A 23,090-nucleotide genomic window follows, 5' to 3' on the forward strand; every position below is an offset into this window, starting at 1 on the left:
ACATCACATTCGCAACAGTCCCATCATAACTGCCAGTTCATGATATTTTTGACTTAGTTGGCAAACCTTCTGAGTAAACGTTGCTGTTTATTTGCGTATGTAATTAAGAAAGTAGATGATTGTGATTTTTGTTTACGTGTAAATTACTGAAGATATGGTTCATTTAGATGTAGAATACTGGTAAGCATAATTATTTTAATTCTTTTCCCCAGCTTACTGTATTTGTGTTTAATTGTCGGTCAATCTAGGTTATGAAATTTTATTCTGAAAACAAAAGTGTGAACTATTAGGTCTTAAAAAACCGGCTTTTTGATATTATATATGCACGTTGAGCTTTTTTTAAAAAAGAAAACACGAAATGTGATACTGGATTATTGAGTTCAAATGTTCCAAAGCCGCCGTAATTATAGAAACTGTAGTTGCTTTTCTATCGTTAGAAATTTATTTGTTAAAATCGTAATAAATTATTTTTAAGAAACGAACTCACATTGAAATACACAGATATATTAGATTCAAGCAGAATTATAAGCTCTAAAATGAGCTTAAGCTGTTTCACTAGCATTTAAGAATACATGGCTTATAGACTGAAGTAATATGAACTGCTGTTTGTTCACAGTGTAAATTGGCATTTTTTAAAATTTAAAATAGTTCATAGAGTATAGTAATAGTTGCTGACAGAATATAAGTTGAAAATATTGTATAATTCAATAAAATGTACTTCTGTTTTATATAAGAGTAATTTTGTAGGAAAGGATTGATATAGGTAGGTTAGTACTTAATTGTTTACCTAGAATTTTGGGGTCTAAGGACTGTAGAAACATGTGCAGCAGTATTAAAATGTTTTTATTAATAAAAGAAAAACGTTATGAACTCTGCTTTCCTAATTTTGCTTCTTAAACTTTTGTGACGAGTGGATTGATTTTAATAACTTTTACTGGATGTTTTTATAAAATTTTATTCAAGTTTCGTAAAAATTATATTTAGTAATTAGCAAACATTCCAAATTTTTAACATATAATTGAATTTTATTACTAAAAATTAAAAAAATACAATTGTTCTTAAAAAAAAGAAGATATATAAAAGTGCATTAGTTTCTGTTAAACGGAAACAATATTCTAACAATTTGCTGATATTGTAAACATCATATTCCCTGAAGGCTTTGAATATTTCAATCCATCTGTTCAATAGTGTTACAGAATTTTATCTCTAGTGAATAACTTTTTCATCTGTAGTGTAGTGCAGGACAAAACAGGTTTCTTCAAACAGTTGATGTTTACCATAGTGATTTGAGAAAATGCTGAATTTAATCACTGCAAATTTGAATACTGTCATGGGCAGGTTTAGTGTTTAGCAAAACCCATTTGAATTTTTCAGATTGCTTATTAGGTCCTTCCTATTCTTCTAGATAATGAATATGTCTGTCATAAAATTCCACAAATTTTTTTTATGCCTTTTTCCTCAAGCTGATTTAATTTTTTCTGCACTTGTAATGAAACATCTGCTTTTCTTTTAGCCAATTTTGTTTTTAAGTGACTGCAAATATTGCTAGTCTGTGTAGTAAAAATTCATAAATATACATATAAATCTTTGTAATAAAAGTTTTCACATCCATTGGAACACAGCCAGCTGCAGTTTGTATAACACTATTTGAAATGTGAGTGGCACAGTTAATTCCTGCAAGCTGTCTTCCTCTCAAATTTGATTTTAGCTCTGTAATAACGTTCCTACTTCTTCAAATTCAAACAAAGTTGATATTGGTGTCAGCACAAAATCCAACTACTTTGGTAAATAAATAATCTTTTCCAGCACTCCAAAATATAATGATTAGCTTTGTCAAATGTTTTGCTGATAAATCCCTTACTTCAAAAATTCTGATGTGTATTCCAGACTGGTATGAAAAATAACTTATAATTATGGGAATTGACTTTATCTCCATATGGTTTGATGCATTTGCAAAAATAGAAATAAAATTTACAGCATCTAACTCCTATTTCAATAACTATATCTTTTAAGGCATCAGCACATCTGTAACTTTCATCTCACATTCTGTTGTGGAAATGTAAACCAAAAATGCTTTTATCAGTTTGCAGGTACAGTCCATTGGTTGGAAAGAGTAAGTAGGCATTACTGTGTGATATGCCCATAAATCTTCAGGTGCAACTAGTTTTCTTTCAGCATCTTCAAATTGGTTTTTCTTAAAATATCTTGCAATTCTGCTGACATGGCCTGTTTATGTTTGCGGTTTTCAATGTCAGTTTTTCCTCTGTTTACAGTAGAAAATAAATTTCTATATATGACACATTTTTCAAGTATTAGTCATTATTAATACTTGTTTTGATTTTAATTTGTCATTGAAAAAGCACTTGTCTAATTTTGGTGTCATGGCTGTCCAAAAATAACTGAAATAGTTTTTAATAGCTTCAGTCTTTATTGTAACAAAAGAGTGAATTGGCATGCCTCAGGGTAGGGACTAGCCTTACAAGTGACTGACATTCCATGTGAGTGGAGCATCCCTTTCCTCTACTCCCTACTCAACTGTACACCTGAGTACAGTTGAGATTTGATGTTCATAGGGTATATTGTTTTGTGTGTTGAATACTGAATAATGCCGAGAGCAACAATGAGAAATTATGTATAAAATGAAACTAAAACTAGAATAAGTTAATAGAATTGATTTAATTATTCTTTACTTCTAAATTATACCGGTTACATCACTCAACTAATCAGGACCAATATTCAAAACACCAGCACTGTAGTGGTAAAATTATTACATATTGTCACTTTAGAAATTGAGATATATTTTATTGGATTATTGTTTGCTTATTTATGATTTCCTGACAAGGTGATAATTTTTTCTGTAAGTTCTGAGTAAGCTAATAATTAGTTGAATAATAATCTTTAAGAAATGATAGTAATAGCCTATTATGTATCATTACCTTGAGGTATTCTACAGAGGAAGAAGAGAGGAGGCACAATTTTATGGCATTCATCCTTTATTTTATTCGGGCAACATAGGTTTATTAGAATGTGCTTCTCTGTTAACTGAAAAAATTTTTTTTGACTTAAAATGTATTGTAAGATTGCTTTTCTAAGATAAGTGTGTAACTTGGTTTGTTATAAAATCACTTTACATATTACTTACATTGTTGATTGATAGATGGGAAGCAAAACTGTTTGCTTTGAGTTATTTATATTACTTTTTAATGTTAGAGCCTAGATGTTTCAAATGTGATGTCATCTATTGATGTGACAAAGATCTGTTATAAGTAATTTTTACAGGGAGAACTCTGCTAATGTCATCAAGTATCTGATTAAAAGTTTTTACATATACATTTGAAAAGCTTACTATGGTTTTATTTCCACATTTAGTAAATTTGCTTTCATCAACGTATTGTATGTTATCATTGTTAGGTATTAGTTTTTTTTTGTTTTATCATGTTTATTATTATTATTATTATTATTCCTTGATTAAGCTTTGTGTAATCTTTGGTCTTAAGCTCTCAAGGCCTCTTAATGTTTGGATTAAAAGTCTGATATTAAGCTATGAAGTGTTAATGGACAACATTCTGTTATTTATAAGGTGAGTCATATTTTTATTAAAAAAAAAAGAAGTTATACATATGTGTAACATACTATTATCAATTAGGCAATCTTTATAAGTTATTATAGTTGTCACTTGTATTTACCATTAGGGATGGTGATTGTAGTAATATAAAGATCTAATTTATTTTTGAAGGAAGAATGATGTTTGAATATGCCCAGGTAAATTTCATTTCAAAACAGACTGACAAATTGACAAAAAGTTATTAAAAGTTACATAATTTAAAAGTTATTTAAATTAATATTAAGTATTTAATCTCAAATTAGAGGTTGAAATTATAAATAGTTTATAGCATATGCACTTATATTGTTGTATTTGGTGTATATTTTATCATTGATGTCTGGGATGGATTGTTGTGTAACTCCTCAGGTAGCAAAAGCTAATCTGCTGGCTTGTGTGACAGAGTGGTAGCATCTCAGTCTTTCTTTCATCTGGATTCAAATCCTAGTCAGGCATGGCATTTTCATAATTTACACAATTTCCATATTATTACGCACAATTTTTAAGCTTATGTGGTGGAGAAAAAGAAACATCCATCCTGCAGTTGCCTAAAAGCATATAGGAAAGTCTCTATAAAACACCATCACAAGATAAAAGTTAACAAACTAAAAAAATTATTTTCAAATACACGTTAATATATAATATAATATGACATAGTGAAGTAAATTTTTGAAGATTATAAATATAGAATCAATTTTAAGGATATTGAAGTATGTTTCAGTTCATATTTATTTAATAAATGAGACTGGAAATTTAGGTTCATTTAATTAGTATTTTTTAAAAACTCGTGAAAAAGTCAATATTGCTTCTGTAACAGGAAATCTTTTAATTCAATTTAAAATAAATTGTTTAGAAACTTTAGATGATGAGCTTATAAATGGCTAGTTGAAGCATAATGTTTGCTTATTTAGGTTGTTCACTTAACCAAGGGATACATCCTTTTTATGTCTTTTATATAATTGTTTTCCTTTTATGAAATTGTTTAAATTGAAAAAAGAAGTTATTTATTGCAGTATCTGATCAATGATTCATATTCATGTTACAGTGCCACATGTGGACATGACATTAAATTTTATGACTTAAAAAACATTGTGTTAAACAGAGTACCTGAAACAAAAGTGCAAGGAACACCTGGTCGTCAAGGTATTATATCTATTAGACTATTAATATTATATAATAAATATTTATGTTTGCTTGTAACAAATAGGATTGATTTTCTTGTATTAATCTTCTTCTTTTTTTTTATTAGAATTCTCAATATGTAAGGAGCATTTGATAATGATGTCCATGCAAATATAAAGAATACAGTTTTTTGTGAAAAATCTTTTTATTTTCTTCTTTCAATTTTATACATTTAGTCCAACAATACTCAAATTTTCTGATCCATCCTTATAGTATGATTTGTCCAAGTTTTTAAAATAGGGAATAACTTAATTTAGTAGGCAAATGTTTCAACTTCATCATTTTGTAAACATCTATTTCCAAAAAGTCACTTCTTACTATTTGAAAACCATTTGAAGATGCTAAGTTTGGCATGTAGAAGATGTGGAAGAGTTTTGTAGCAAAATTCAAACAATTTTACTGATACAAATGCAAAAGAATGACAAGTGTATTGTCTTTATAAAAAATAATCTTCTTTTTTGTCAAATATGGCCATTTTCCCTTTATTTCTGGATGATCCAGCAAAGATGTATTACATTACTTAATTATTGTTTTATTCCTTTTAGAAAGCCATGAACATCCAAAACACCATTGGGCTCATATTTCTTGCTGATGGGATGGTTTTTACCTTCTTCAGAGTAATTTTCCTGACTGTAACCTCTAGTTTGATTGTTATTTGGTTTCACTTTGATAGTGATATATCCAAGTTTCATTAACCGTTAGGAAACTACGCAAAACTTCCTCTCAAATCAGTTTAAAATAACCTAAAACTTAGAAATGTTTACTTCTTTCTTCCTGCTTTTGATTGATTGTGAGCAAACATGGCACCCTTATAGCGGAGCGTTTTAACGTAAAATATGAACCACCCATTCATTTGAGATGCCTGTTGTCTTAGTGATCTAATACGTTTTCACTCTTTTATCCCTACAACTATGTCATGGATTATTTTCAATATTCTCTGTGGTTGTAACTTCACTAAACCGTTCAGATTGTACATCATCATTTGTGCTCATATGAACTCCGTAGAAAATAATCAATAAAGCTGACTCACCATAATATTTATTGAGCTTGAATTTAGTATTGTGTGTGGTTTTGCTTTTAAAAAAGTAATGTTTGATCACCATATGAAATTCTCTTGATCCAATTTTCAGATAATCATATTACTTGATCAGTTGAATCGAGGAGGTGTTGTACAAGGAAGTACTAAAAAATAACTGGAATTGTGTTGCACTAGGTGGAGTTGTGGTTTTATTAGGAGAATGTCAAGTGACCTTTTAGTGCCAGTTTACCTACCATGGCAGATCACCTGAGAAGGTTGTTTGATCTCTTTGAATTTTTTTTTAAAAGCTGTTTCACCTGGATCTCGTTGTTTGTCATGGCAGACTTTAAATAATAGTGCACAGCCGTGAAGTTTTGCTTCATGGTTGGGAAAAACGCTACAGAAATTACTGTGATGTTGAAACAGCTCACAAGGATACTGCTATGGGAAAAAATTTAGTGTACAAGTGGTTTTCTTGTTTCAAAAGAGGTGAAATGTTGACTGTTGACCAACCTTGTTCTGAATGTCCTTAAATTTCCTGAATGGATGAAAATGTTGAAAAAATGTATAAAATTGTGCTTGAAGACTGACGAAATTGAAGAAATTACAAGTTGTATGGAGTAACTTGGAGCTCAGTTTAGCAAATTTTATCGTAAGATTTGGGGATGAAAAGGATCATTGCAAAGTTTGTGCCTCAGATCCTGACTGCTTAGCAAAAAGAGGGTGCTTGGAAGCATTCCATGCTTTAGAAGAAGTATGGTTCCATTGGTCCCAAACCAATTCAGATTTCTTTCCCAAGAGCACTACTGGTGAAAAATCATGTTGCTATGGTTATGACCACAAAACCAAGCAGACTCAAGCCAGTGGAAGATTCCCACACCTTACTACACCCAAAAAAAGGTTGCAAAGTGAAGTCATACATAGACAATGCTCATTTGTTTTTTTATGTGAGAGGTGGGGTGGATTTGAAATTCATTCCATCAGGTCAGACTGTTTTCCAGAGTTTCTATTTGGAGGTTCTGAGAAGCTCACACAACAGTTTACTGCAATAAAGGCCTGATATGATGACAAGTTTTTCCACTGTGACAAAAAAAGGACACAAATTCGGTTTTCTTACGAGAAAAATGTTATAGTATTGTAAATAGCAAGAATCGTGATGCTATAATTTATACAGATAGCTCTAGCCATGATAACTCTGTTAGTTATGCTTATGTAGTTGCCAATAGAACATACATGTTTGGCCTTAAGTATACGTAGCCCTACACAGTCTGTTCCCCCTGAAACGATTCAGCATTATAAAAGTGTGAGCTTATCTGGATTCCCAGCCATGTTGGAATTTCAGGGAATCAGTGCGCTGATAGTGTGGCAAAAGTGGCTTGTTTACATTCTTCTTTCTCTAATCGTGTTGTTTCTGACAATCTTGTCTGTTTTCTGAAGAAGGTGGTTTGTGATGAGTGGTAAAGTGAATGGAATGCTACTATCGACAATAAACTTCATCCTGTTAATAACACTGTATCACCATGGGGCTCTTCATTCAGTAGTTGCCATCAAGAGGAGGTTATTATTTGTCTTTTGTGAGTAACATCTCATGACACAGACAGATGCACCCGTTTGTGTTTGCTGCGACAGCCATCTGACAACACCACATACGTGTGGGTTGTATGTGTTATGCAGAATTGTGTCTAAAGTTTAAATTATGTGCTAACATCTTCAATGTATTAGGGAACAATATGGCAGTATTGTCCATTGTCTTGTTGTTTCTTAAGGCCACGCATCTACATTCAAATATTTAATTACTTCTATTATATGTTTTGCCCATGAATGCCGTTTTTGTGCATTTGAATACTGTTAATGTTGTCTTTATTTTGCGTTTTGCGTACCTCAAAGGTGTTTTAGATTTGTTTAATTTTTTAAGGTAAATTTTAATTGTTAATTATTTACAATTGTAATTTTATGTCCAGGCGCTGATAACAACACCTTGTTTGCTAGGAAAAAACCATCATGACAATAATACACCTGTTCACACAGCTCTCTCAGTGTACCAATTTTTTAATTAAAAAAAACAGCATGATTCCCTTGCTCCATTAAAATGAAAAAATTAAATAAAAAAGCTTTTTTGCATAGCCATATTCATTCATTGAACAGCTGACAATTTCATTAAATAAACAAATCATTGAAGTGGAATAGTACTGAAAAAGTATAGTACTGTTACTGAGTAAAAACAAATTATTGTGTTACTATAACAGGAGCTAGAATTTTTATGAATGTTAACCAATTTTTGTTGTTTGGAGATGGAATTTCATATTCAAAGTTTTTCACACCAGAAGAATAAATGTTACTGAAAAAGTTTAAGTGATTTATGTTCAGGGAAAAAATGACGATTGTCTGAACATTTCATAGCATTTTATAATGTAGATTGAAGTATTTTACCCTGTAAATAGATTACTTTAATCTAGATCTCATGAAGACATATTTAAAAAATAAGAAAACAAATTCATTACTGATCTACTTATTGGAATTTTATAACAAAAAAAAATTTAATGGTGTAACATAAGTCCACCATTAGATGTAAAGATCATGAGTTAATCAGTAATCCCAAATTTATAATTTTGCTTTTAGGATCTTTTGAAGTCGAAGTAAACAAGCAGTTGATATATTCAAAATTACAAACATTAGCTTTTCCTGATTTTGATGAAGTAGCAGATATTGTTGAAGAAGTTGCAGATGGTGGATCTGTAAGAAAAGCTTATAAACAACAACCAATAACTTGTTCTATTTTGTAAAAAATATATATATATTTATAGTCAGTATAATTTACATTCATTTTATATATTTTTGTAATTTTATGTACTTATACAGTGTAATGTAATGTGTTTTTTTTTTGTCTTCAGTCATTTGACTGGTTTGATGCAGCTCTCCAAGATTCCCTATCTAGTGCTAGTCGTTTCATTTCAGTATACCCTCTACATCCTACATCTCTAACAATTTGTTTTACATATTCCAAACGTGGCCTGCCTACACAAATTTTTCCTTCTACCTGTCCTTCCAATATTAAAGCGACTATTCCAGGATGCCTTAGTATGTGGCCTATAAGTCTGTCTCTTCTTTTAACTATATTTTTCCAAATGCTACTTTCTTCATCTATTTGTCGCAATGTAATGTGTAATTAATCTAAAAATTGAAGTAAAATAAATCATTTTTCTTTTATTATTTCTTCAAATTTAAATTTATGAGGTACTTATAACATTTTTCCATCATCAGCTCTCATGTTTTTGTTAAGGAGTTCTAAATGTATGATTCTCTTTTTGTAGTATGGTAGTATGATTTGTGTGATTTGAATGTAAGTTTCCATATTATGTTCTTAGATGTTTTTCAAGTTTTATGTTGTTTTTTTAATTTGTATTATTGAATCATTATGTTATGAGATCATTTTTTTGAGTAGCCTGATTTATTTGTCAAACAATAAGCTATCGTTTATTACTATTAACAGTAAGTAGACTTATATTCAAACTAGCATCCCCATTGCGGCTTTTGCTGTGGTGCTATATGGTTACTTTTGTTTCCCGTTGCAGTCAGTGGATATTTAGCCGGTCATGGCTTATTTTTCTTGCCCTTCCCGTCTACCCAGAGGTCTGTGCTCATTGGACCCTGCTGTTACTAATGCTTGTGAGAATAATAATAGTAAATAAAAATTACAGGCTGTTTAATTTATAAAAATATCAGTGTATTGTGATTTTTTTAGAGCAACAGTCGGTCAGTTCAGGACCCAAAACCTTGAGTCATCAAAGAATATAGATTTCAAAACAGTCAGCCTCCTTCTTTAAAAATTACCTGAAAAACACCACTAGGAGGTGACTGTACTTCTTCTCTCTTCTTTTATTTATTTTTTGTTAATTTTTTTAATTACTTTTATGTTTTTTAATCAATTAACTGAAGGCAGGTACAGCCAGTTACGTCACACGTACAGTAACACTGGGTGTATAGGTTGAGTCGCCACACTATATACCGTTGCGCTCCTTCAAAAATTGAAATTAAAAAAAACCAGAATAGTTTTTATATATTTATCTGAAGTGTGTTTGGAAGCCCCAATCTAGGGATTATCTTGTTTAATATAGTCGGAAATGGGGAAAATTTGTAATCACTGTTCAAATTTTTTTTACTTTTCTTCATCCCTTTCAAGGTCAAATTTTGAAAAATATAGAAATTGGATTTTAGATATTTACATGAAAGTTACACACACTAAATTAAAAGTTAAAAAAAGCCGGGTTTAAAAAAAATTCAAAATCCATTTTAACCCGTTAAACTCGAAATTAAAAAAAATGTAGAAATTTTTTTAGATACTCCCATGAAGATTACACACAACAAAAATCAAATGATATCTTCATTTTGTACTGATAAAGTAAAAAAAAAAAAAAAAGCTTTAAAGGTTTCAAAGAAATTTCAAAATCCATTTTAGCCCTTTAAACTTGGAATTTCAAGAAATCTAGAAATTATTAAATATTCACACGAAGATTACAGACACCAAAGATCAAGTTGATATCTTCATTTGTTACCAAGAAATTAAAAAAAAAAAAAAAAAAAAAAAAAAAATATCATTGTTACTCCATTTTAACCCTTTAAAGTTGGAATTTAAAAAATCCTTTCCTAGTGTGCACTTTCACTGAAGAATATTTAGAAGAAGAAGAATATTTATAAAAATTTTCTTCTTATTTATAAAAAAAGATAAGTTTATTCAAAAGTTATGCTTTATTTGACCGTTAAAAAACTAGTTTTTTAACGGTCAAATACCTAAAATTAAATAATCGGATGTAAGCATAACCTTTGAATAAACTTAACTTTTTGTTCACATCACCGTTTTTAAAGTTCTATGAAACAAAAGAACATGTCTGTATTAACAACATAAAACTGAATATTAATGTATGCGACTATACTGTGCTATAGTGGGACTATATAAGTCACACTATATATTTACTGTTCAATATAACGTGCTATATAATAATGGTAAAAAAAAATACATGATCTCATTTTATCCCCTAATTGGTCTTCTATTAACCTCTGCAATTTCACTTCATATTATTTAAATACCTGCTTTTGTACACTTTTAACGTAACTAGACTTTATACCTCTGTAAAATTTGAAAATTTCTTTAACAGTTTTCAAATTAACTGTACTTAGCCATTATCAGTTTGCTGATTAAATTTTAAACTATTATTTATTGTAAGTATTTTGAATTGAATTAGACACTTTTTAGGCTACTTTTTTGGAACTATAATGCAAAAAATAAATAAAATATAAAACACTTTAAAACAGAAAATTCTCACTATAAAAATAAGTCCTATTTAAACTTTTTTTTCCTAGTTTTTATACAATTGTAATGATTTTACCGTATTATAAATAGAAAGGAATTTTCTACAGTATAAAAATATTTTTTTAATAATGTAATCCTTTCCTAACAATCTGTTATTAAGGTTTACAGATAGAATTTCCACAAATGGTTATGGTAAACTTACCGTGAACTTTGGCCAGATAAGATACCTTACCTTTAAATAACATTTTTATGGTCCCATCCTTATAATGACTATCTAAACCCGTTTAAAAGTTTAGTTTTTAAAGAACTAGTACTAATTATTACTTCAATAAATATATAAATAATGAAAAAATCATATTACTTCATTTTTTACAAAAAAAAGACTAAAATAAAAATAAGGTACCTGTAATTAGGTGAAAAGCCTGTAATTACTGGAGTAATAACTCCGCTGGAGTAGACTAAATACTGGGATAGCATAAATAAACAGATTGTAAATCTTAAAAAGATTCCCTAAAGGTTTCATAAATTCTTATTACAGCAATGTATGTAATGGGTCAATGTCATCCTCATAACATTTATTTAATATTTTAACATTTTTTATTTCACAGAAAAAATGTTAAATTTTTTTTTTTTTTTTTTTTTTTTTTATTGGTAACAAATGAAGATATCAACGTGATCTTTGGTGTCTGTAATCTTCGTGTGAATATTTAATAATTTCTAGATTTCTTGAAATTCCAAGTTTAAAGGGCTAAAATGGATTTTGAAATTTCTTTGAAACCTTTAAAGCTTTTTTTTTTTTTTTTACTTTATCAGTACAAAATGAAGATATCATTTGATTTTTGTTGTGTGTAATCTTCATGGGAGTATCTAAAAAAATTTCTACTTTTTTTTAATTTCGAGTTTAACGGGTTAAAATGGATTTTGAATTTTTTTTTAAACCCGGCTTTTTTTAACTTTTAATTTAGTGTGTGTAACTTTCATGTAAATATCTAAAATCCAATTTCTATATTTTTCAAAATTTGACCTTGAAAGGGATGAAGAAAAGTAAAAAAAATTTGAACAGTGATTACAAATTTTCCCCATTTCCGACTATATTAAACAAGATAATCCCTAGATTGGGGCTTCCAAACACACTTCAGATAAATATATAAAAACTATTTTGGTTTTTTTTAATTTCAATTTTTGAAGGAGCGCAATGGTATATAGTGTAGCGACTCAACCTATACACCCAGTGTTACTGTACGTGTGACGTAACTGGCTGTACCTGCCTTCAGTTAATTGATTAAAAAACATAAAAGTAATTAAAAAAATTAACAAAAAATAAATAAAACATGAGAGAAGATGTAGTCACCTCCTAGTGGTGTTTTTCAGGCAATTAAATATAAATTATATTTTCCTTCAAGTTTATTCAGATGATGGAAATTTTTTTTTTATTTTGGGATACTTAATCGCATCATTGTAGAAGAGTTTTATTGTTTTGCAGATTATTATGCTCGGGGGAAGGTATTCAATGTAAAAATGCTATTAACTGATAAAAAAAAAAAAATATTTTTAGTTTGAATTTACCATAATTACAAAATTTGTTACAGTAAGGTTTTTCTATAACCGGTTAGGGTCTATTTAAAATTATTTCTGAATTATGATAATTTTACACGATTCACATTATACAGATTATACAGACATTCAACGGAGAGACTATTGTTGGAGAGGAAACAAGTGTTATGTCAGTCGAGCTGTAGTTTTGTGATAGCCACTGATTTATGAAATAATCATTTTCCCATAATGACTATCATTTTAAATAGAATATTTCAATTCCAGGAACTTATTGAAGTTATCTCTTATGACTAAAGGTAGAAAAAATCTGTTTGCCTTTAAATTTTGACCAGAAGAATTTAAAGTTATTATGATTTTAAAATTATTTTTCTGTGTAACACAAACATTCTGTAGAGCATAGATTTGGTTATGGGAATAAATAAGAAAAAAAAAAATTAAATTGAGTCCTAATCGTTTCTTTATTGTCACCATTTTTTATCTATATTAAAGCTTATACAAAGATAAATTATAAAGTAATTAAAAAAAAAGAAGTGGAGTATTTATATCATATAAAGATTATCTAGTATACAAATGTAATAATCTAGTGTGTTTTTATTTTTCCATTTATCCATGGAAGATAAAACGAAAGTCTTGTGTAAACATCAGGATAGCCTGGTTTAGCACAACCTGATCCAAAAGATGTTATTCCTATTAAATACCATCTTCCATCATTCAGGCTACATTGAAGTGGACCTCCTGAATCTCCCTGAAATAATAGAATTGAATTGTCATAAAAATATGTGTTAAATTTATGCATAAAATTTTGATACTTAAATCATTCAAATATAGTTATTTGAAATTGAACTGGTTTAGTAATTTGAAATGCTAAAAACAGACTAAAATATTTAGTAGATTCATTCTATTTTATTTTTTATCGAGAAGAATTCTTTTCTGAAGTCTTTTAATTTCTTTCTATCCTGTAGTATCATTTACAGATTGTGTTATAACAGTAAGTCAATAATTTTTGAACGGCAGGTTAAAACTGCTGCTGATACTTCAATAACATCTAAATGTAAGTCTAGATTTCCCAAAACATTTACAAAATGGTTTAAAATTATAATGCTATTATAAAATCATTTGCGCTAAAGTTGAAATAGTAATTATAAAATTTACAAAGAAAAGTTAATATTTTAAATAATAACGAATACTTTTAAGTATTTACCAAACATTTGATTAAATTTTTACTTAAAATTCAATTGTTATTTTCAGATTAAAAGTTCTATTGATCTGTTGTAATTTTTGGCAAACACCGACATGGACTTTTAAATAGCGCTGTTTTTTTTTATCCTACATACAATTTCATGAGTAATTAATCTTACTAGTTACAACTGAATTGTTAAAATAAATTTTCTTGTAATATATGAATTATCTTCCCACCTGCAGGTTTACAGCACATCTAGTTAACAGAAAATGGAGTTGGGTGAACATCATTTTTTAAAGGATGTCAGAACCATCCCAGACAAATCCCGATTATATTTGAGGATGACTGGAAATGTTTTCATATATTTTTTATTTTCTCAAAGCAAAACTGAAAGCATATGTTATATAATATTGCAAGCTGTACAGCAGTTCTGCTCTTCGTGAAGAAAAATTTATTTTGTAGTGTTGCCGCTACAGAAGAAATGATTTCTCTAAAAAGAGTTTAGAGGAGGAAATGACCTTGTATGAACCGATCGCAGAAGTAAGTTTAGGTAAAGCGGCGATGTAAAATAAAACTAAATAAAAAAGTTAATCTTGAAATCATCTAAACCATGAGCCGTACCTACACTGTGACGTCTTCACTATGTACTTATTCACAAGTTATAATTATGATTTATAAAGCGGTTAACTGCAACTTGTGCTGCAAACTGCAACACCGCTACAACCTGTTCATCGTGCCCTTACCCTAAGACTGGACAGACCGTACTGTTGAATCTAGGCAGACGTTATAAAATTTAGTTTAACAAAAATGTATATTTTGAATTTTACCTCGCTCTTGTGATTTTTAAGAAGTTGGACACCGGTGAATGAAATTTTATATCGTTTGTCCAAGTATAGGCCTGCTTTTTAAACGGGTTTGTTTTGCCAAAAGATCTTGAAATACCAGTTTGCATATTTTCTTAGAATTTAATCAGATATTTTTTAGCTACGTAGTTTTAATTAATTTTTTGAATTTTTATATTGATTATGGATTGAATTTAATTACAGGATAATTGTTATTTATAACTTATACTAATTTCTAAAAAATCTGCTGTGTGGATTTTAACTGTGGATGCAGAATTTAGACTGAATAGTTGGAGCCAGGATTCAAAACTGCAGCGGTGTACTGATTTCTATGTAAGAGTATTTATTAATTTCTTTATAGTAGGTGGTGGGTAGTATAAAATTATTTACAAAAGAAAATTAGTTACATAGTTGAAAAAGAAAAAACATAACAACTGTTGATAAAATATAATTTTATCAAATGAGGAAAACTTGCTGCTACATTCTAGTGAATGATTTTAAATCAACTTTAACTTTATAAAAAAACTGTTTATAATTATATAATTTTATAAATAATTATATCTATAATATTATATTTTATATTAATATTATATTCTATTAATTATGATACTAATTATTAATAAAATAATATTTTAATAATTATTTCAGCGAAGCTTCTTAATATAGGATTCAGAATGGGAGGGTCAACTGAGAAAAAAACAAGCATCATGAAAAAGAATCAGGCAGTAGCTGATTCCCCCACTATGCCTACCATGTGCTATATATAGATATTAACACTCTTGTTCAGTAAGCATGCTCATTCTCTCTCCCCCCTCCCACTCACTCACTCTTATACATGGTTTATGTATTTGCGTGAAATAAATATTTTTTTAATAATATGTGTATTTCATTGTTAGTTCATATTTTTTATTAATAAAAAATTTTTTAATATGCAAATATTTTTTTAAAATTAAAATAAATTTTTAAATTTAAATAATTATATAAATTATTGTTTTAAATTGTACACTGTTGAAAATTCAAAAAATATTTTCTAAAAATTTTAATTTTGTTTCATTCATTTTTCTATTTAACATCCATTTCAGATTTTTGATACAGAAAAAAATTACTTTTCAAAAGTAGAAGGATAATTCCCTAAAAAAATATATTTCAGACGCTTATTCAAAATAGAAAGGAATACATTGGTTTGTACTATTTTCCATAAGTTTGGTGTGATAACGATGGATATAAATTATCTTTAATACAAGAACTACCAGTCAGAGTTGCTTTCTCAGAGGGTGTAGTAATTACTGCCTATGCACTGTTTACTATCATTGTATTGGCAGTTCCTGCCATGAACAAAGTGATATTGTTACCTGTAAGGTTGTATAACATCTGAATTTTAATTGATTTTGAATGCTGATTTGTAACAGTATAATCCGCTCAGTGAGAAAGCTTACAGGAAACCACTTAATTCCTCACTTTCCTGAAAAAGTCTGTTATATAATATTATAAACATATTAAAATCATTTCATGGATAATTTGTTGTGTAATACAATGATGGGTGGAATTTTATTAAAGAATTTATTCAATATGCATTATTATAATTAAATATAACTGAGAGATGTATAAAACATCATTATCAATATAAAACGTTATTTAAATTTAATTAAAGAGTTTATTTTAAACATTTATTCTTGATTTAATATGAAAGTGATATTATTTTTCTTTTTTTTAGTGAATCTTTAAATATATTTTTTTTGGAAAGTACTTCTAAACAATGCGTACTTTAATTCAATAATTTCCAAATAGTGAAATTTTGGTATCTTTGTAATTTTAATTTTTTCATCAGTTAAATAAAAGCATATTTTAAAATTAAAAAAAAACTTGTTTTATTGAATGAGACAATTGATAGATGTCGATTCTATTTTTGATATACTGTTGTTAGTACGCAACTTTGACAAATTATACAATTGTGCAAACAAGTTACTTGCAGATTTATTAATTACTAAATGCAATTTTGTACACAATATAGGAAAACCAAGCTTCAGTATCAGCTATATACAGTGTGACTTCAGTATCAGTTAGTAGATAATGGAGCATAATTTTTTATTCTTTACTATGAAAAAACTTTAAAAAATAGTGGTATTGTAGTTGAAATTTTGCAGGGTATTGATAAATATAATTTTTATCCTTTTTTGTTCTTTAAATTTAAGAGTTTTGATCTTTAAATATAATGAATATTTTATTAACGTCCAATGTTTCATCATTTATTGTTTTTTGCTTCAATATTACAGTAGAGCATAATTACTGAAGTAGCCTCAACATTTATGAAGTATAAATATATTTAGGAATGAAAAAAATAATTATTTTTCTGGTTATTTTAGTGACTTGATCATTTCAGTCTGTTGAATTCTACATTATAAATTCCTACATTTTTATTTACGAGCCTTTGTAGAAATATATATATATATATGAAAATTACACCATTGCATTACATTATGACTTTAACAAACGTGACAGCATTTGCACGGTTTTATTTTAGTGATACTGTGTATATTGTTAATTTTTAATATGCACTTTAATAAAATGAATTCAGTCATGATTGATGGCGATCCTGCCAAAGTACTATCATGATAAAATTAAGGTAAGATTGTCTTATCTTTAAAATTTTACTACTAGGTGGTTCATGTTTAATATATATATATATATATTTAATAAAAATAAGTCTTATTATTATCAATGGATGTACTCTTAAATAAAGTAATCAGAAGTAATCTTACGTACAATACAAGCACCAGTAGAACCATCTAATTTTCCTGCACAGAGGTGTCCATCTTGAATTGGTACAGATGGTCCATATTTATCTCTACATAATGAGTTTTCATGCACAGGTACCCTTACTTGCCGTAATATAGTTGATAATGTGCCAGTTTGAGTTGTACGACCCCATCCTAGAAAATAAGTTTTTAACTAAAAAATATTACTCTTTAATGTTAATTAATATTTTGTATTAATGAATATTGTTTATAATAAATTTTTTCTTATAAATATTATGAATTTTGATTGCATTCATGTTTATATATCCAGTTCCTGATGTAATTTACTAATTCTGGGTTTGAATATTTCTCTCCTTTCAAAGTTGAACTCGCACATACACACGCTTTCTGGAATTCTTCCAAATTTTGTCTGTTCTCTTTGTCTTGCTTTGGTCTAACTACTGTGTCGTTTAATACTAAAAATGTCAATATTGCAATAAAACGGAATACTTTGCTACTTTGATACTTTGATAGTCTATTGGAACCGATTTATTAATGAAATGGACTGAAACCTTCACCCGTTGATTATGTCGCTGAAACCAGAGCTCAGTTTGGGTGGCCTTATTAAATTGTATAATAAAATAGTCTGTTTGTGCTCTGAGGTTGACTGTATACACTTGTTCACTGACCAATTCCGATTCTATTCATTTAATTTATCATACAATCTGCTAAATATTAAAGTAAATATTGAAAAATATAACTAGTGTTTGAGGTTATATGATTATATTTTCTTCATTTGCGTTTGATTGAGTGAGTTTTGTTCTTCAATTATTTTATTTAAGTTTTGTCATACATATATATATATTTTACATTAAAAATGATTGATATTGATTGCTTGAAGCCAACAAAAATGTTACCTGAAATGGTAGATGAATTGCAGGTTGTTGCATCATAGTCATCTATACAGTAATAATGATGAAAAACAGTTTATGTTTCACTTCCTTGTATGTTGTAAAGGAGTATTGTGATTGCGAAAAATTTTGGCTTTCAGATTTAAATGGAAATATTCATTTTGACTAGTTTTGACATGATGTCTGTACGTATGTGTATTACTCAAAAACAATTAGCTGTAGGATGTTGAAATCTTTGATTTAGGACTTTTGTAACATCTAGTTGCGCACCTCCCCTTTTGATTACAGTGGACTCAACCAAAAGTGTTCTTAACTGCAGTAATAAGCCCTCATTGAGAGCTTTTCAATGATATAATCATAACTGGTACTTATATTCATTGGTTCCAGAGTTATAACTGAATAAAATTCTAATTAATGAAATATTTGGATCTTGGAAGGGGAAGGCACATTGGTTCAAATCCGATTTCATCTCTTTTTTTTTAATTTAATGTATTGATTTATTAATAATTATTAAACTCGTGATTGTAAACATTTTTACAGTAATAATTAAATAACAAAAAAAAAAGAAAAAATATCAGAATTTATTAGTGAAATAAAGTTTTATGTAGTTTTTATTTTACAAAAAATGTGTTTTGTAATTTAATAGGCATATAAGGAAGTTACATGGTGTCCACATCAGATTTTTGTTTTACTTAGGTTTGACGTTCAGATGTTCAGAACATTAGATGTTAATCTTTATTGCTTATTCTAAGTTACTGAACTATTGTTTAAATATTAAATTGAGTTTTTTCATTAATTTTTTTTCTGTGGCTTTTATAATTAGTATAACATTAACGTAACTCAATTTTCTGATGATATATTATGCAAACGTAATTTGAAGGAAAACTTGTTAGTTAATTTTTTTAATGCTAAGTAATGTTTACAATAGAAAGATTAAACTGTTTAAAAAAAATTGACAAAAAAGAATTGTGTCTTATTTTCATTTGTTGTAGTTCTTTTTTAGGTAACGTTTTCAATAAGGAATTATGTAATCGTTAATTGAAATGTTATGTTATTTTAAATTTAAACATTTACTGCATTATTTTTAGCTTTCACCACATACCCTATACACTTAAGTTATAAAGCAGCAATATTTTTTTAGTATTGTGTAGAAATGTAAAATATTCCCAGGATTCTAGCAGTGCATTAATTCTTACTTCACTTTTTGTAGTTATGTAGCTACTAAATAAGATGTACCAGTTGCTATTGAATTAACAAGTTATAAGGATATGTTTTACAGTTTTATCCAGGATCCAATTTTTTTCACTGTCCTTCCATATTTTCCTCAGTTACTGCTTTTTCCTTTTTTTCACCTCCTCTTTTTTTTATATATGGTTCTATTGTTAGGCCATTACAAATTCTCCCTGCTAGATTGTTTAGTTTAATTCCCTCCTGATTCCTATATTCTTTATTCTGAGTTTTCTATGTTTAGTTATAAAATATTAAACAATTTTCATAATTACATTTTCATTTTTAATTTAATGTCATAGGATGCAATATCTAGCAGAACTAGTTGTCATATCTTTTGTGTTCTAAAATGTGTTTTAGTTATTTTTACCTAACCCTTCCAAAAGATTATTGGCTATTTTACAAAGTGAATTTGCTAGAATTTGGCATAGGGCATCTTGGAAAATTCTGGATTCTACAAGAGCGCTGAGAATCAAAAACGTTTGGTTACCAAGTTACCAAAGTTAAGCTGTTATAATTGTGAAAATATTGTATATCAGATTAATTCCTATTTTCCATATGTTATTTTATTTAGAATTACTTTTAGGAAAATTAGATTTTATGCCCTTTTGGTATGTAATGATTTCTAAACTCTACAGATCTATAAAATATGTTGAAAAATAGATTTTTTAATTTTATTTTCGTGTAGTTTTAAAGTGTTTTGTTCATTGTAAAAGCTTTTATAAGAAATTCTTACCTCTTTGTCAGGCATTACATCAGAGCAACAATATTTTATAATAATAAACAGCTTCTCAACAGAAATTCTAAAATTTTACATATGAATTTTGATTTGACTGAGAGATAAAAAAGCAAAATTAGCACTAAAGAAAATTCATTTTAAAATTTGAGTCATCTTCCCATTTTACTATATCATAAAGCAGTTGCTTTGGCAGGTGATGCACAGTCACTGCTCAGTGAAAAAAAATATTATGAATTTATTTGAAACAAGTAACAAATTTTTTATATAATACAATAAACACCTTTTATATAATGTAATAAATCCTTTCAGTATATGAATGAAAAATTTTGATTGTGCTTTCCATTTTCTTGATCTATGTAATTCTGCTTTTTCGGATGATTGTATTTTTCTTGCTGTTTAATGATGACTAATTAAATCACCATGTATTTTAATTTAAACAGTTATTACATATGTATTATGCCAAATTGGAGTTAAAAATGATAAATTTTAATTTTTATATCCTTGATGATTATGTTTTAAAATTTGAAATGACTAGAAAATAATGTACTGTGATTGATTTTAAACAGAACATTTTTATAAAAAAAGATTATACCTTAGTGATTTTAAATTAGTTTTTAATTTGTGAAAATTATGCTTTTCTGTATTTTAAAAATATAACTAAAATGTTTCATTCTATTTAAATAAGATCAGTTTAAGACAGTTATTTTACTGAGACTCATTTTAATATATGAAGAAACCGTTATTAATTCAACAATCTCATGAGTGGCAAAAGTAATTTGCCCTTGCTTCTTATGTTGTAGGCTGATAGTTTAAGGCCTGGCCAGGCCAATTATGTTTTTATGCTGATAGTTCCTTAGTTTTTCCTGGCCATCATTCTATGGTTGGATTCTAGTTAATAATACATTACAGTCTGGGTATTCAGAAATACAAAAAACCACAAGGTAAATTCTACATTAACAATGAACAGTGTTGCAGAAAAAAAATAAACTGAAAAATAATTGACTGATTAAAAATTGTATTTTTTTTTAATTATTTATAAAAAAAATAGGCTTTGGTGTGATATATAATATACCACACAATAATTTATTTATATAAATATACTAGCTGTCCTGTCTAGCCAGAACCTGGACCCTCGAGGCTCATGTCAGTCCAGGCGAATCCTAGAGCCAACTCAAGGGCCAAAGGGCCTATCCCACGGCTGCAGAGCTCATTTCACTAGCCATTCCCATCTACCCAGAGGGCTCTACCCACTGTACGTTATCCTCACGGTTGTGAGAATACTGATAAATAATAATTATAGTATTCAGGGTTTATAGAAACCCAAAAAAGATACTATATTATAAAAGATAGAATAATAGTAACTATGTAACTAAAGTACTACACACCTTTGATGATAAAAATTTTGTAATTTATTTCTTTGCCATGGTGGCAAAAATATAATAATGAAATTAAAGAATTAATCTATTTTTCCCATAAACAATATCTTTAATTCACAACTTCATCCTCTTTGTGGGCAAAGAAGTAATGAATATTTTTAATACCTTTAAGGAAGCTAAGGCCTCGGTCGATGGCTTAAAACCTTCCCTGGGGTAACATGAATTTATTCTGTAAATTTGAAAGTAATCAGGTGGTTGGTTCTTATGTGATGTGATAACAGACAAACTTTTTATATATACATTTCTGAATTACTGATGTGCAGATTGAGAGAATGCCTGATGCATGCAAAAGTTAGCCATCAACCTACTAACAGATACCCCGTTTAAATTGTGAAAATTCGACAATTGTTTGTAGGGATAAGAGCATCCCATTGCATCTCCCAAAACAACGCTCCAGTGGCACTCCATTTGTTACCAGTTAGTGGTTATGATTGATCTAGCCTCACACGCAGTCCCCATGGGAAGCCCATTATTGTTAAATAGAAATTTGTTTAATTTATTTAATATTATTTTATTTAACATAAACTTAATCTATTATTTTTATAATATTATTCATTCGATTGATTTGAATTATTCAGTTCAAACCCAACTTACACAGTGATTAATTGAGAAACTCGATTCATTAATTCACTTCATTAAATTTGTGTTTCAACTGGCAAATCTCTAGTACTACATATATATATATATATATATATATATATATATATTTTTTTTTTTAGTTTTTTCAAGATGAAGTATCTAAAAACCTTCTCAGTTATGCCAAGAAACATGAATAAAAATTTGGGTATGGTTGATCAAGTAGTTTTTTTGTTTAAACCAAACAAATAAAATGGTACACGTGAGAGACCTCTCTTCTATGTTCATCTGTGCAAATATTTTTTTAACTTTAAGCAGTCTGGATTCTCTTTCTAATACTTCTTTCAGATATTAATCTAGAAGACAGTGCCAACTGCACAATATCTAAATGATATGATAAAATATCTGTATGATATGTTAACCATCCATGTAGTAAACTTGATTACTACATGTTGATTAACTGTTGTGAAATGATAGTTGTTAATTCACATGGAAAATTGTAGGATAATGCAGTATGTAAAGAACATTTATGTATAGTTTCTGTGCTGTCATGAGATGTGTGATATTGGCTTATGCCTGGTTTAAAATTGCTCAATCTCTTTGCTATGTGTTCTAAGAGTCATTTACCTTATGTATTTTTGAGAATTTGTATGTTTTAAAATGAACCTTGCTCTGTATTTTTAAAATGAAAATGAAATCTTGCGAGTATGTATTTTCAGTTCGGCAGATTTATGGTGATTTGATAATGAGTGAATGGAGTTTAAAAAAGTGGTCTAAAAAG

General features: G+C 28.4%; 2 protein-coding genes across 2 annotated transcripts in view; one reads left to right on the forward strand and one right to left on the reverse strand.

Annotated features, from left to right (window-relative positions):
- Window positions 1-21: 21 nt before the first annotated feature.
- On the forward strand, window positions 22-15,220 carry LOC142330019 (migration and invasion enhancer 1-like). Its single transcript, XM_075375030.1, has 4 exons — window positions 22-180; window positions 4,647-4,744; window positions 8,421-8,604; window positions 14,890-15,220. Exons 1-3 carry the CDS (start codon window positions 155-157, stop codon window positions 8,582-8,584), a joined length of 288 nt encoding a protein of 95 aa, XP_075231145.1. The 5' UTR covers window positions 22-154; the 3' UTR covers window positions 8,585-8,604; window positions 14,890-15,220.
- Window positions 13,133-23,090, reverse strand: part of LOC142330751 (trypsin-1-like) — a 92,199-nt gene continuing 82,241 nt past the window's right edge. Inside the window, exons 6-7 of the mRNA XM_075376196.1 lie at window positions 17,449-17,615; window positions 13,133-13,408 (exon numbers count right to left, since the gene is read on the reverse strand). Of these exons, the coding sequence (XP_075232311.1) occupies window positions 13,244-13,408; window positions 17,449-17,615 (332 nt within the window). The 3' untranslated portion in view covers window positions 13,133-13,243. The remainder of the gene's footprint in view (window positions 13,409-17,448; window positions 17,616-23,090) is intronic.

This window comes from Lycorma delicatula, chromosome 9 (assembly GCF_047948215.1).
Source record: "Lycorma delicatula isolate Av1 chromosome 9, ASM4794821v1, whole genome shotgun sequence".
Taxonomy (NCBI): Eukaryota; Metazoa; Arthropoda; class Insecta; order Hemiptera; family Fulgoridae; genus Lycorma; species Lycorma delicatula.